The sequence below is a fragment of the Pan troglodytes genome, chromosome X (genome assembly GCF_028858775.2).
Source record: "Pan troglodytes isolate AG18354 chromosome X, NHGRI_mPanTro3-v2.0_pri, whole genome shotgun sequence".
NCBI classification, from domain to species: domain Eukaryota; kingdom Metazoa; phylum Chordata; class Mammalia; order Primates; family Hominidae; genus Pan; species Pan troglodytes.
The window spans coordinates 47,447,840-47,464,272 of record NC_072421.2 but is presented as its reverse complement, the minus strand read 5'-3'; the positions used below and the strand labels follow the sequence as shown (position 1 = coordinate 47,464,272).

At 38.6% G+C, this 16,433-nt stretch overlaps 1 protein-coding gene across 3 annotated transcripts in view; it reads right to left on the bottom strand.

Annotated features, from left to right (window-relative positions):
• Positions 1–16,433, bottom strand: part of JADE3 (jade family PHD finger 3) — a 149,129-nt gene that overhangs the window by 31,560 nt on the left and 101,136 nt on the right. For all 3 annotated transcript variants that reach the window (XM_016942706.2, XM_016942705.3, XM_016942707.4), the window contains exons 5-6: positions 4,829–5,019; positions 1,639–1,850 (exon numbers count right to left, since the gene is read on the bottom strand). In XM_016942706.2, the coding sequence (XP_016798195.1) occupies positions 1,639–1,850; positions 4,829–5,019 (403 nt within the window). The remainder of the gene's footprint in view (positions 1–1,638; positions 1,851–4,828; positions 5,020–16,433) is intronic.

Sequence of the window (16,433 nt, the reverse complement as noted above, 5' to 3'; positions counted from 1 at the left end):
AGTGAAGACAAATTTTCAAAATTCACTTTGTTAAAGGTAAATGAAGAAAAAGATCCAATTGGTCACAGAATAATTCTGAGTACCTTTTACATACAGGGTGGTTAGGTTAAGAGGCCCAGGGAATTAAAATAATCTTAAGCCCTGGTTTCTATCTGCTATGTTATCTATTCTAATTACTTTAGTCATTTTGTAGCCAGAATGATCTTTCTAAAATACATATCATATCCTCCAGGGTTGACAGGACAGAACTGAAGTTCCTTAGTTTGTCAGACGGTCCTTTACACACGTCTCTTGTATCCCTCTCTACCCTCACTTTCCATGCCTTCCCTACTCTACTCTGCCACTTTACAGTTTCTGAAGGCTTCAGTTGCCTCTGACATATTTTGCCTGCTTTCACTACCCTGTCTGAACATTTCTCCTCTCTGCCTGAACACACACTGCTGGTTTACTTGACATCTCCTTTTGGACATTAAGATTTAGCTTGGGTGCTACCTCCTGGAAGTTGTCCCTGACCCTCGTTTCTCACAGATGCATTTCCACAGCAGCTTGGACTTATATCTATAAAAACACTTGGCATATGATGCTAAATTGGCAGTTTCCTTATATTTCTTTCACCAGACTATGATCTCCCTGGGGGCACAGACCATGTCTGCCTCTTCATCACTGACTGTGTCCTCAGCATGCATCACAATCCTGGCCCACGGAGTACTGTACCTATTTGCTAGACAAATTAACAAAATGAATGAAATATACAACAGGTTCAGAAGAATGAAAAATCACTTAGGGTAAGGGAGTTCACGAAAGGATTTGAACTAGACCTTGAAAAATATGTAGATTTTTGATAGCTGGGACATAGGAGGAGGCATTTACAAATTGGAGTGTGGCTGAAACATGGGAGATAGGACAGTGTCAGGAATATTCATCACTGCACCTTGAGTAACCTTATTTTGTTGGAACACAGTGCTTGTGGGGGAAAAAATGGAAAGAGCTGAAAGGAGGGTTGATATAATAATCATCATTATTAATTAAAAAGGCAGTATAGTAGAAAGAATGACAAATAACCAGCTTGGGTAAAGTCACTTCACCTCTCCCGGTATTTGTGTAAAATTGAGGAGTTAGACAGTCTTTTGCAGTCCTAAAATTCTGTGATCTTTAAAAGTGGGGTGGACATTCTTAGGAGTGGCATGTTTAGGGGATGGGGGAGGGTTACAAGTGCCAGGATAAGGAGTCTGGACTTCTATTTGTAGGAAGTGTAAACTCACCAAGGTTACTGACCATGGGTGTAACCTCATGAGGCCATGGAGATTTGAAGGAAGAGGAGAGACCTCAGACAGGCAGCAATGAGATCCCCCTGGGGCAGGGGCCTAGGGGCAAGCTGAACAAGGCAATCCCAATGGTCTGGGCATAAAGTGACACAATAAAGACCTGGGTTTAGCCCCATGGGGTAAAGTTAGTCAGCAAGTCATCTTGGGGGTCATAAGAAGCATTGTTTCTAGAGGAAATACTGAAGAACAACCAGGCCAAATCTTTATTTTCACCCTTAAATGCAAGCTGCTACCCAGATATGGGTGCTGGAGATCATCACTGAGCTTCAGAAAGGCTGACCGTAGGGAGATGACAGTCTCCACTCTCACTAACCTGATGCACACAGACGTTACACTTATCACAGAACACCATATCATTCCCTTCTTCACTGTCTGGAGACCGGCACACATCACAGATCACATCTTCATCATACTCTATGCCTAGCCCTTCCTCTGTCTCAATAGCATGGTTCATATTTTCATGGCAATGGCGTTCCAGGACTTCTACTGTCTTTTCCATAAGATTCTCATCAACTGGCCCACAACCTGCACAGAAATACAAACAATCAATCAACCCATCAGTCAGCTGTCATTCCCAAAACACCTACTGTGAGCCCAGTGCAGGAGTGGGTAGGATTCTAAAGGATAAAAACATCTCTTTCCTGCTCTAAAACAACCAGATTTCAAAAAATCTTTTGCTAGTGCTACTCTAACATTTACCTATAATCATGTATTAGTGTTTGACACATGAAAGGAGATGTATATTTCACCATGTTCCTTAGAAGATATATTACTGACCCTTTCGATTTCTTGTCCAAATCCTTGCCAGTCTCCTCTTAAATCTCTATATTTTCTCTTATTCTCACTGTAGGAGGACTTTCACCAAGCTTTATAATTCTGGACACGATAATTTGTAGCATAGTAATTAAAATCACATAACTATTTGGATATAATAATTCATTCTTAGCAAGTTAGCTTCAATGAGCATATCTAATGATTATACAAGGAAATTTTCATATGAAAATGTATGAAGCCCATAAAAGAAAATTCTAGGTCCCATGTGTAGGTGATTACACATATAAAATATTTTGTTTTTCAAATATGACTTTTAAAAAATCTAATAATATTTTTCAATGGCAAACTATAACAACATATAAACCTGTTAATATTCACAAAGGTCTAACTTCAATTCTGGAATTACCTTCTTTGCTTCCTGATTCCTTTTCCCAGCTATAACTTTATTTTATCTTAGCCTTCCACACTTATTAATCAAATTTTGTGACAGCACTTATGTATTTATTCTAACAACTTGTAAACTCAGGAATAATCCTCAAGATGATCCAAAACAAATGTACCCAAGTATTCCACTTCATTTGTAATATAAGATGTCCTAAGAAACTTTAGAATTCCACATAAACTACCATTTTAAGGTGTGGCTACTTATGAAACCAAAAACTGCCCAGGCCTTATGTTTCATTTTTCCAGCCAAGACAAGTTACACATTTTTTTTTTTGGAGTAAAGGAATATAGTGTCTGGTTACAAGAAAACTTGGATTAAAATTCCAACCTTACCTCATATTAGCTATGTAAACTTTGACACGTTATTTATCCTCTTTAGGGCTTAGTGTTCTTATCTAAGTATAATAATAAGAAACCCAGTGATTTGTTGTGAAGCTGAGATGAAGTAATATTGGTACATTGCTTAGTATGGTGCTTAATATGTAGTCAGCACTCAACTTAAAAAGTTCTTAATTCATAATATGCTTAATATTGTTTTTAAAAAGTTTACTTTAAGCTCTTAGACACCTCACTGCAATATCATTCACCCTAAAGAAAAGCTTGAGATACTGCAATCCTCTTTTAAAATTCTTACAAGCCTAAATGCAATGTGGTATACTTGATGGGATCCTGGAACAGAAAAAGGTTGTAAATGGAAAAAAAACCCTTGAAATCCCAATAAAGTCTGAAGTTAACAGTAATGTACCAGTATTGGTTTTGTAGTTTTGACATATGTACCATGGTAAAGTAAGATGTTAACATTAGGGGAACTGAAACTGTGAGGTGTATATGAGAACTCCCTGTACTAACTGCAACTTTTCTGTAAATCAAACTATTCCAAAATAAAAAGTTTATTTAAAAAACTCACCCAAGGAGAATTAATTACAAAATACCAAAGGAACCTCATAATAAGGTAGTTTCATGCCAAAGGCAGCCTTGCAATGATTGTGATAGCTATGGATATTATATGCATTATGAACACAAGCGCACATTGAGCCATGAATCCATTTGATTATGTCCTCATATTCTGATTTTACTTCTGTGTCAGTCTTTCATTCCCTTCTCTTTGTGGTTGCCACCCTAAATTTACCACTCCCCTCTCCTCTTAGGAGGCAGAGCAAGAAAAGACATAAAACAAAAAGCTTTAAAAATCAAGGAATAAGGATTGGTTACTGGCAGAGTAACTATCATTCCCATGCCAAACTGCTTTAATATAATTTTAGTTTTTTATTCATGTGCATTCAGATACTAGCCTCAAAAGAAAGAAAGGAAAAAGGGAGGGTGGGAAGAAAAGAAAAACCACTGATCCTTATACTAACAATGAACAAATGTGATTCAAACAAAAATGAAATAAAATGTGATTCAAACAAAAATGAGATCAAATGTATCCTTCACCATATCTTATATGGAGACTTAAAAACTACCCACAGATCTACAGGAAAACTTGGACGTGAACACTGCTTAGACTGAAAACAGATGAACAAGAACTGTGTGTAAGTATAAAATGAGTTATCTTTCAGCCTAGCATTTCTCAGTATTGTTGGTATGGTATTGTATGGCACACATTTACTTTAAAATTATTAATTATGTTTACTTCCATATGTAAACATAAATTTATTTGCTTGTTTTTGTTTCATTTTATCTTTTGAATATTGTATGACAACTCTAGAACTCCGTGGAAGTAGCTAAGAACTGCTTTGTGAATGTTTTGCTCTAGGCCTGCAACTTTTCTTCCAGGTAGCAAGTCCTGCATTAAGGGGTACTGTCACAGCAATCTGTCAGTTGCAGTGGTGCTGCTCAATACTGAAGTTGGAGATTCTCTCCAAGCCCCTGCCAGAGGGGCCTCTACCTCTGGCCCTGCTCACTGATCACACTGCTTTTCAGGCCAGGAACCTGCCTCAGAATTCTCAACCAGAAGTCTAATCAGCTATGGCCAATCAGCTATGGCCATTCTCAAACTTCCTGAATTGGGAAACAACTTCATGAGACCTATATGCTATCCTTGATCTGTGCCATTAACTATGAATGAGGAAAGAAAAGGTCATATTTAAATATTATTGCTTTATTTCTATGTATGCATTTGAAGAAATATCTCACTGAAATAAGATAAAATCAATGAGAAAAATAAATGAAAAGGCCAGAAAAGAAAGGAGGCAACAAAAATAAAAACAAGCTAAAGGGTTCTGATAACTTAAAAAAAAAAAACATGAATTAAGTCACAACTTACTTGTGAGAAAAGAACTTACCCATTTCTGCAAGGTCTTCATTGAGTTCCTGAAGCCAGAAGATGTCCATGTCATCTAGGTCATAGCGGCAAACAGATGCTGCCAACTCCATGATGTTGATGTAGCCAGGCTCTGTGGTGTCTGGGCTGGAGCAGTGAATATACTTCCGGGGTCGGATAAACAGAACGTCCTTTACCTTCTCAGCTATAATCCTAGAAAAGCAACAGAAAGACAATGATAACAATAAACAAATGACAGATTTCAGGCACTGAATGGATGGCTAAATGCCCTCTGGGAGGTATGGCAGATTCCTTTCTAGAAAGCAAATGGTTTTACAAATTTAGTTTTGTCATGTGCTGTTAACTCGCTGACTGCTTACAATATTCTTTATTCACCCTCATGGATCCTGGTTCCCAACATTCTAATTTTTAAAAAAATTTTTAGAGATAAGCTCTTGCTCAACCACCCAGGCTGGAATGCAGTGGCAAGGTCATAGCTTACCATAGCCTTGAACTCCTGGGCTCCAGTGATCCTCCTGCCTCAGCTTCTCAAGTAGCTGAGACTACAGACACATGCCACCATGCCTGGCTAACGTTTAAAAAATTTTTTTGGGGGTAAGAGATGGGGTCTCACTATGTTGTCCAGGCTGGTCTTGAATTCCTGGCCTTAAGCAATCCTTCTAACTTGGCCTCCTAAAGTGTTGGGATTACTGGCGTGAGCCACCACGACTGGCCCATTCATTCTAATAAAATGTCGTCACATTAGTGTGTTCTTGGTACAATGGCCACCAAGTTTATTTAGAAGAGGAAACCAACCTGGGAGGGGGCGATATCTGCACAAAGGCACAGCCAGATCCCATACCAAAGATATATTTCAGCCAAATTAATAATTTTCTGTCACGGAGACAATACTGGATGGTGGTAAAGAAAACAAGCTTTAGTCTCACAGAGGCTTGTTTTTTTCTGTCACTCACTTACATGGTGATCTCAGGCTATTACTTTATTTGTTTGTTTGTTTATTCATTTATTTTGAGATGGAGTCTTGCTCTGTTGCCCAGGGTAGAGTGCAGTGGCATGGTCTCGGCTCACTGCAACCTCCGCCTCCCGGGTTCAAGTGATTCTCCTGCCTCAGCCTCCCAGTAGCTGGGATTACAGGCAAGTGCCACCACGCCCAGCTAATTTTTTGTATTTTTAGTAGAGAAGGGGTTTCACCATGTTGGCCAGGCTGGTCTCGAACTCCTGACTTCGTGATCCGCCCACCTTGGCCTCCCAAAGCACTGGGATTACAGGCGTGAGCCACTGTGCCTGGCCACTTACTTTACATAAGGTTCAGTTTTCTTAGCTAAAATGTAAGGATAACAATCATTAAATATGATAAAAATAATATCTAGCAAAGACATGGAATTAACCTAAATGCCCATCAATGATAGACTGGATAAAGAAAATGTGGTACATATTCACCATGGAATACTAGGCAGCCAAAAAAAAAATGAGATCATGTCCTTTGCAGGGACATGGATGGAGTTGGAAGCCATTATCCTCAGCAAACTAACGCAGGAACAGAAAACCAAAACCTGCATGTTCTCACTTATAAGTGGGAGCTGAATGATGAAAACACATGAACACATGGTAGGGGGAACAACACACACTGCTGCCTGTCAGTGAGGGGAGGGAGAGCATCAGGAAGAATAGCTAATGCATGCTAGGCTTAACAGCTTGGTGATGGGATGATTTGTGCAGCAAACGACCACGGCACACGTTTATTTATGTAACAAACCTATACATCCTGCACATGTACCCCTGAACTTAAAAGTTGAAGGGAAAAAATACCAAATTTGTAGGACTATTATAACAATTATATAGAAAAAAACAGAAAGTGTCTGGCTTAGTGTACAGTAAAAATAGATGCTCAATAACGTCATTGTTATTGTTTTTATATTCCTTATTATTTTCACTATTTATGCAAATGAGTTAAAGCCCAGAGGCCACGGAGCTATGCACACTCAATCCATTTCCCAACCATAAACAATAGCAACCATGAATCTAAGCCCAAGCAGACTGATATTTCCCCTCACCCTTCCTGACATCCAAGGGCTCAAGGCAAGGAAACCAGAGAAAAAAATAAATTTTTTTCATGCCAACAAGTTATTATTGGTGGTTTAAATACTGTATGAGGCCTCAGAAAATTTAACCAAGAGAAAAATCTGGATTATTATTCTGTGGCAATTTTAAAGAACAAGGTGGGCCATCTAAAAAAAGAAATAAACACACGTATGTCATCATAAAATAATGAAAATCATTTCTCCAGAAGGCTTCTAGAGCCAGTTTCTTTACTCTAGAGTCATCACATATATGGAAGGATTTACAAACACAAACATATTCCAATGAATAAACACAAAATATATACAGGCATAGTCCACCCTATAAATGTAGAGAATACTGCCTCCTAATAAGCATTCTTCCAAAAGCCTGATTCCAAATAATGAACCTGAATAAAGCTAATAACAACTACACACATTTGCACATTTTAATTTTTCTACTATATGGAGTTTTTAAAGCCAAAGGGAACAAATATTTGAGGAAAAATGCAGAAACCTCAAATACTAATTGAAACTAAAATTTTGGGAATTACTGTTAGAGGCCTGCTTCCAACTGAAACATACCCAACTAAAAAGGGTAGGACAGACATATGAATTCTTTAGAGACTATGAGATTAAATATGTCATGTTTCTTTAGTGCATGGCCTAGAAGGGAGAATATCCAATTTTTTGTCAAGAGTTATCTTTTTCTAAAAGGAAGACCGTTTTGCTAACTATTCATCTCAATCGCCTCAAATTCTACATGGAACAAGGTAGGCTATAAATGTTTTTCTATACCAATATGCTCATTAAGCTTCTGGAAGAAAACAGAGGAGAATATATTTATGACCTTGGGGCAGGCAAAGATATTTTAAATAAGACACAAAAGCCATTAACCATAAAGGAAGAGACTGAAAAATGAAACTAGAACTTCTGGTTATCAAAAGAGACAATTAAGAGAATAAAAAGGCAATCCATGGGACAGGAGAAGATATTTGCAATTGCACATAGACAACAAAGGACTTACATCTACAATATATAATAAACTCTTACAAATTAATTAGAAAAAGACAACCCAATTAAAAGCTGGGGAAAAAAACTTAAAGAGATACTTCACAAGTAAGGCTATCCAGATGGCAAATAAACTTTTAAAAGGTTCTCAACCTCATTAGTTATCACGGAAATGCAAACTGAAATTACAATCACTATTATCTACCAGAATAATTAAACTTAAAAAGACTGTCCAAAAATTGAAAATACTAAATGTTGGTAAGGAAATGGAGCAAATAGATTATCTCTCATGCTGCTGGTGGGAGTGTGAATTTGAACAACCACTTTGGCAGCAGATATTATAGCTGAACGTACACATACCCATGACCTAGCAAACCCACACTAGGTATATACTTAGCAAAAGTGTACACAGATGCATACCAAATGATAAATAAAAAGGCTCGTATCAGCATTTTTATGGTAGGTAAAAACTGGAAACAACCCAAATATGTATCAAGAGCAGAATAAAAAATGTGGCATATTCACACAATGCATGACACAGAAGTGAAAATTAATGAATTACTACATGCAACAGGATGGATGGATGGCAAAATCCTACTGATGAGCAAAACAATTCAGTCTCAAATGACTATACTGTAGGAGTCTATTCATAGGAAGCTCAAAAACTGGCAAAACTGATACCTTGAGTGAGGGAGGTCAGTTACTGGCAGGGAGAAGAAGGAGGGGTTCTTGGGTGTTGGTAATATTTTCTTTTTTTTTTTTAGGTAGTTCTCAGTGGCATGACCAAAACTCCTGCAGCCTCAACCTCCTGGGCTCAAGTGATCCTGCCACCTCAGCCTCCTAAGTAGCTGAAACTACAGGTACACACCACCACGATGGCTAGTTTTAAAATCTTTTGTAGAGATGGGGTCTCACTGTGTTGCCCAGGCTAGTCTTGAACTCCTGGGCTCAAGTGATACTCCCATCTTGGCCTTGCAAAGTGCTGGTATTACAGGCATGAGCCACCGTGCCCAGCCATGTTTTATTTCCCCATCTGGGTGGCAGATAAATGAGTGCATTTAATTTGTGAAAATTCATTGAGCTGTACAGCTTTGTGTACTTTTCTGTGTGGATATTATACTTCGATGCAAAATTTACAATAATGATAATGACAGCAATGTCATCTCACTCATCTTTCCTCGTGTATCTTGAACTAAAGGTCTGCATCTAAGGACCAAGACCATGACAATAAATTATATACTAAAACAGTAACACCAACTACAAGAAAATACATGGGTAAAAGATGAAGTTAATATAAACTCACAAGGAGAAATTATTGTACTTATAATGATAGAGGGGGAAGGGCTGTGAGAATTAGTGAAAAAAAATATGTTTGGGATTTTTAAAATGCAGCTCCAATATCTTCGAGTATATATAACATGGCTAAAGCTGGAGGAAATCCCAGGATTATCCTCCCTGGATGGCTGATTTTCTTTCTTGGCTATGTACTATGGATAGACACACTTTTTTTTTTTTTTTGAGACCAAGTCTCACTCTGTTGCCCAGGCTAGAGTGCAGTGGCATGATCACAGCTTACTGTAACCTCTGCCTACCAGGTTGAAATGATTCTCCTGCCTCAGCCTCCCAAGTAGCTGGGATTACAGGTGCATGCCACCATGCCAGGCTAATTTTTGTATTTTTAGCAGAGATGGGGTTTCACCATGTTGGCCAGGCTGGTCTCAAACTCCTGACCTCAGGTGATCCACCTGCCTCAGCCTCCCAAAGTGGTGGGATTACAGGCGTGAGCCACCGCGCCCGGCCTGATACACTCTTTAAATGGTCACTAGACCATTGACCAAATCAGCAAAAGCTCGCAAGCCTAGAAGCATGAGCAATTTTGTTAGGATGAGGTAACCTCAACTTTCAATTTGGATGCTTGCATGTAAATGAATGTTGTAATAACTTTCCAGATGACTAGCCTTTGGTGAAAGGACCCACAATCACATCTGCTCTCCAGGGGAGACCAGTGGCTGGAACACTACTACCTCTGGCCCTTATGGATACTGCTGTGCCAACTAAGGAGGCAATAAAAAGGTAACTGCAGTCACTCTAACCTGATCTATGGCCTCCTCCAGTGTCTTATGTACAGAGACCCCTCAGTGTCTCTTCAGTTGATCTAAATATTTGGCAGGTACAGACTATGCTACATTTCCTAATAAGTGGATTAGAATCATTTGTGAACACTGCAGAAACTGCATAAAACCAAAACCTCGTAGGTTTTGTAAAGGTTTGAAATAAATGCCTTAAAAATGAACTAGATAGAGTTGGGTGTGGTGGTATGTTCCTATAGTCCCAGCTACTCAGGAGGCTGAGGCAGGAAGATCACTTGAGCCCAGGAATTTGAGGCTGTAGAGAGCTATGATTACACCACTGCACTCCAGCCTGGGTGACAGAGTGCGACCCTATCTCTAAACACACAAATAAAACTAACTAGATAGTAGTTACTGTAATAACAACTCTAGGAATCATTTCCCAAGATGACCCTTGTTCATCCTACCACTCTGGGATAATCACTTCTGTCCAAGTCTCCATGACTCAAAACAAAGAACAATGATAACCCCTGCGACAGATGGTATTTTCCAAATCCCACATTCTTCTGCAATGTGACTTTGTCATCTTCATCAAGTAGTGAAGTCTATCTCCCTTCCCCTTAAATAGGGGAGGGCTTGTGATGGTTTTTGATCAATAGAAGTGATGCCATGAGAACTGCAAGGCTGGGTCATAAAATAGAATGTAGCTCCCTCCTGGTTTGCAGGAACGCATGCACTTGGAGCCCTGTGCCTGACTCCCGTAAGAAATCTGACTATGCTGAGGTTGTTAGGCTATGAGGAAGCCAAACTAATGGAAAGGCCATGTGTAGTCTATGTTATCCAAGCCCAGGGATGGGCTGTTACACAGACACGCAGTGAATAAGCCTTCAGTTGATTCCAGTGCCCAGCTGTTGGGTCACTCTCAAACTTTGTCTTCCTTGATGAGGCCCTAGACACATCATGGAGCAGAGGGAAGCCATCTCCACTGTGCCCTATCTGATTTCCTGACCCACAGAATCAATGGGTATAACACAGCTGCTCTAAGCTGCTAAGTTTGGGGGCAAATTATCATCAGCAATAGTAACTGGAACAACTGCAAAAGGACTGTTTTAAATTTTAAATAAGATAAACGTGTATGAAAGTGCTCTGGGCCGGGCGCGGCGGCTCACACCTGTAATCCCAGCACTTTGGGAGGCCGAGGCGGGTGGATCACGAGGTCAGGAGATCGAGACCATCCTGGCTAACACAGTGAAACCCCGTCTCTACTAAAAAATACAAAAAAATTAGCTGGGCGTGGTGGCGGGTGCCTGTAGTCCCAGCTACTTGGGAGGCTGAGGCAGGAGAATGGCATGAACCCGGGAGGCGGAGCTTGCAGTGAGCCCAGATCGCGCCACTGCACTCCAGCCTGGGTGACAGAGCGAGACTCCATCTCAAAAAAAAAAAAAAAAGAAAGAAAGTGCTCTGTATATTGTGCTCCTTACTGAATTCTCATAATTGAAAGTAAAAGTGATAGAATGCTGCTGCCTAAAATGGGATGAAAAAGGAGGTGTGGGAAGAAGGAGATGGGGTGAGGAGAGTAAGGGGAGATGTGAGGGGCCTAGATGACCAAATACAGCAGTGGAGTGGGAGGCAGGCATGTGTTTCCATTTATCATTAGGGGTTGTTCTTTTACTATATGAAATATGGATATATTTTGAAAGTAGAGTTAATGGGATATCCTGTTATATTGAATATGGGATATAAGACAATGAAGAATCAAAGATGACTAAGAATTTTGGCTTAAACTGAAAAGACAGAGTTACAGCTAGAAGGATAGATTTTTCTATCAGCTAAACCTAGAAAACTACAAATAGAACTGGTTTGGGAAGATCAGTAGTTCAGTTTGGGACATTTTTAGTCTGAGATGTCTACTGGACATCCAAGTGGAACTGTTGAATTGGCAGTTGTATATTTGAGTCTAGAGTTTAGTAAAGAAAGCACTGATCTCCATAGCCCAGTAAGTCCAGAGTTTACATTGCAAGGGGAAATAGGGACCTATCTATATCCAATCATTTCCTCTTTCAGTTTTATTAACGATGCAGAAGTATATATTAAGTGAAAAAAGCAAGTTATAGAATAATCCCATTTATATATACATATATGCATGTGTATAAGCATACACTACACAGTTAATTTTTTTGTATTCTGATTGTTTTTATTTGTATAATAGTTCATCCGTAATTTTAAAAACATACACACATGCACACACACACAGTAAAACTTCATTAATCATTGTGTATTATACAACTTATAATGTATGTTTGCTTTCAACAAAAAATGAAGCATTGTTTTCCTTCTATTGGAATCTTACTGCAATAGAAACTGATTAAAATATATAAATGAATACCCAAAAAGAAATATCTGAAGCTCACTGTTAATGACTCAAAATCCTTCAGTCTACCTAGAGACATGTAAATAGGGTTAACACCATCTTTATTTGTTGAACTCACTTTTGAAAAATTTCTTTTGGTCGTCAGTACTTACCTAAGCAGCTATAACTTACAGTGCAAGATGGCTCTGTAATCTCTGTACCCCTCCCCTCAATCACCACATATATACACTATACTGAACTAACAGGGAAACTGCAGAAAGGACAGTGAAACAGATGGGAAAACCTCATCTGAAAGCCAGAACAAAGATTCTGAAAGGATGTGCTCTATCTATTCTTATTTCTCCCTCATCCATTTTCAGTTACTATAGCACGAGTAGAGTAATTCTAGCACCCAAGGATCAAGTCAATTAATTTATATATATATCCAAAATTACTGCTCTAAGTCCATTAGGAAATAAGATGCTAAAGCATTTTGATAACCTTATAAATTAGTTAATAAATAAAAAGCAAGAGTGTACTTTAGTCTTATTAGTAAAGTTTCTCTAGCTGACTAATCTGTCTATAGGCAACAAAACAAGTAACTCAAGACAGGCATGGTAGCTTGTGCCTGTAGTTCCAGCTCATCACGAGGCTGAGGCGGGAGGATAGCTTGAGCCCAGGAGTTTGAATCTAGCCTGAGCAACATAGCAAGATCTGTCTCTTAAAAAAAAAAAAAAGACAAACATTAAAAATATTATGACTGTGGTAGATCAAAGACGGCCACAAATCCTTTGATATGCCTTTTATTGAGAAATGGGGCCTATTTTCCTTTCCTTCAATTTGGAAGCCCTCTGCAACTGCTCTAATAAAATATAGTGCAAGTAATACTGTGTCAGTTTCTGAGCCTAGGCTTTGAAATGAGCACCTTCCACTTCTTACCTCTTAAAACATTCACTCTTGGAGTCCTGAACTGTCTGTAAGAAGTCAGACTATCCTGCTGAGACACTAGGTGGAAAGATCCTAAGACTATATGGAAATCTGTGCAGTGTAGACCATAGCATCAACTACAGGGTTACAGTGGTGAATAAAACCAATAAGGTTCCTGTGCTCTCATAGCTTTGACTTTGTAATGCCACTATCAAAGAGCAGCAGAGAAGTGCGAGGTGTTCACCAAACCCTATTTCCATTTCCACCTGCACACATAGCAAGACTGCGTTCTCCAGCCCCCTTTGCTGTTAGGTGGGCCATAGGAGTGAGTTCTGGCTAATGATATGTAGGTAGGTAAGTCACTTCAAAGCCTACCCCCGCTGCCCCCACCAGAAAAAAACCCCAACTGTATAACCCTCCACTCTTTTCATGCTCACTGGATTGAGAAGTTAGAGAGTAGAAAAGAGAATGGGTAGTAAATAAAAGCGCCATTCATAAAAAGAGCTTGTGTCCCTAAATAACTGTGTGGGGCAGAGGGGATCCACATTCAAACCCACATTGGATGGAGACATGTGCGAAAAATAAAGACTTCATTGTATTAAGATGCTGAGACTGGTCGGGTGCAGTGGCTCACGTCTGTAGTCCCAGCTACTCAGGAGGCTGAGATAGGAGGATCTCTTGAGCCCGGGAGGTCGAGGCTGCAGTGAGCTATGATCATGCCACTGCACTCCAGCCCGAGTGACAGAGATCCTGTCTCAAAAAAAAAAAAAAAAAAAAAAAGATGCTGAGACTTTTGAGGATGTTTGCTATAACAAATGGCGTATCCCAATACATAATAATTATTTCCAAATATTTTCAAGTACATTTTAACTTAATTTACTATTGTATTACATTAGATTAATTCCTTTTTTTTTTTTTTTTGAGACAGTCTTGCTCTGTCACTCAGGGTGGAGTGCAGTGGCACAATCTTGGCTCACTGCAACCTCTGTTTCCCAGGTTCAAGCGATTCTCATGCCTCAGCCTCCCGAGTAGCTGGGATTACAGGCATAAGCCACCACACCCAGCTAATTTTTTTGTATTTTTGGTAGAGATGGGGTTTTACCATGTTGGCCAGGCTGGTCTCGAACTCCTGATCTCAAGCGATCCACCCACCTTGGCCTCCCAAAGTGCTGGGATTACAGGCGTGAGCCAACACACCCGGCCAGATTCATTCTTAAATTTCTCTAACAGATTTACATTTTGTAATATTTTCTCCATAGAAGTGAGATTTCCATCAGCAGAAACTAACCAACTGGGTTTTAATTTTACCAAAACTAATATGAAGTAGCAAGCCCAAAATAATATATTCATAATTTTTTGTTTTTACATTGATACTTTCCATATGTTATTGTGAATTGCTATAACATTCTTTATTAAAAACCTTCAGCGCAGAATTAAGGAATGTCATCATGCTTTCAATGCACTCTGACTTACAATTTTTAAAATTTGGAAGGTGGAGATAATTTTTACAATTCAACAATTATTAACATAGTAATACATAATCACTGAAGATAAGAGTTTTAAATCTAAAAATAATTATTGCAAGGGTTTGTTATAGAACACTTACATTTATTTAAACTTGGCAATTACATTGGAAGAGAACATTTTTATTTATGGTTTTTGAGAATAAAGCTATTTTTAATTTCAAAAACTGTTTAAAATACACAAAAGGAAAACTAACACAAAAGTTATAAAATTAACCAATAAAAATTAACATAATGCTGTTTTGTCGTGTAGGGTGGGAAAACAGTAACATATAAGAGGTCTTCAAAAAGTTCATGGAAAATAAAAAACTATATGTAGATTTCAAAAATTTACACAAAAATAAATTCATACTAACTTTTACAGGCACTAAGAAGGATAAGACATCAGTTTGAAAAGGGCCCCTATTAGAGCAATAGGAATTTGGCTAAAACTGAAGCAAGAACAAACATCAAATTTATGGTGAAATCTGGGTAGAAGAAAGGAGAAATCGCTGTTTTACAAAAAGTTCATGGGGACAATGCCCCAAAGAAATCAGCAGTTTACAAATGGATAGCTTGTTTTAAGAAGGGAAGAGACAAAGTTGAAGATAAAGCCCACATTCACATCATTTTTACATCGCATCAATTTGCAAGGAAAAAATTCATCTTGTTCATGCCCTAATTAAAGAGGACTGATGATTAACAGCACAAACAACAGCCAACACCACAGACATCTCAACTGGTTCAGCATACAGTCACAGTTCTTCAGTCACAATTCTGACTGAAAAATTAAAGTTAAGCAAACCTTTCACTCAATGGGTGCTGAAACTGGTTACAGCCAGATCAGCTACAGACAAGTGCAGAGCTTTCAATGGAAATTTTAAACAAGTGGGATCAAGATCCTGAAGCATTTCTTTGAAGAATTATAACAGGAGATGAAACATGGCTTTACGAGTACAATCCTGAAGACAAAGCACATTCAAAACAATGGCTACCAAGAGGCAGCAGTGGCCCAGTCAAAGCAAAAGTGGGTCAGTCAAGAGTAAAGGTCATGGCAACAGTTTTTGGGGATGTTCAAGGCATTTTGCTTGTTGACTTTTTGGAGGGCCAAAGAATGATAACATCTGCTTATTATGAGTGTTTTGAGAGAGTTAGCCAAAGCTTTACAGAAAACTGCTCAAGAAAGCTTTACCAGAACGTCTTTTGCTATCACAACAATGCTCCAGTTCATTCTTCTCATCAAACAAGAGTAATTTTGTGAGAGTTTCAATGGGAAATCATTAAGCATCCACCTTACGGTCCTGTTTTGCCTCCTTCTGACTTCTTTTTGTGTCCTAATATTAAAAAATCTTTAAGGGTACCCATTTTCCTTCAGTTAATAATGCAAAAAAGACTGCACTGACATGGTTAAATTCCCAGGACGCTCAGTTCTCTAGGGAAGAACTAAATGGCTGGTATCATTGCTTACAAAAGTGTCTTGACCTTGATGGAGCTTACGTTGAGAAATGAAGTTTATATTTTTAATTTTCATCACTTAATTCCATTATTCCATTAACTTTTAAAAAGTTCCCTTATATTTGGACAGAGTGAAGCATAAAGTACAGAAATTAGCATCTCAAACTAGATAAAAAAATTTTAAGTCACTTTGGTAGATTTGTGAAACAGGAGATTAAAAAAATAAAACTGGCTG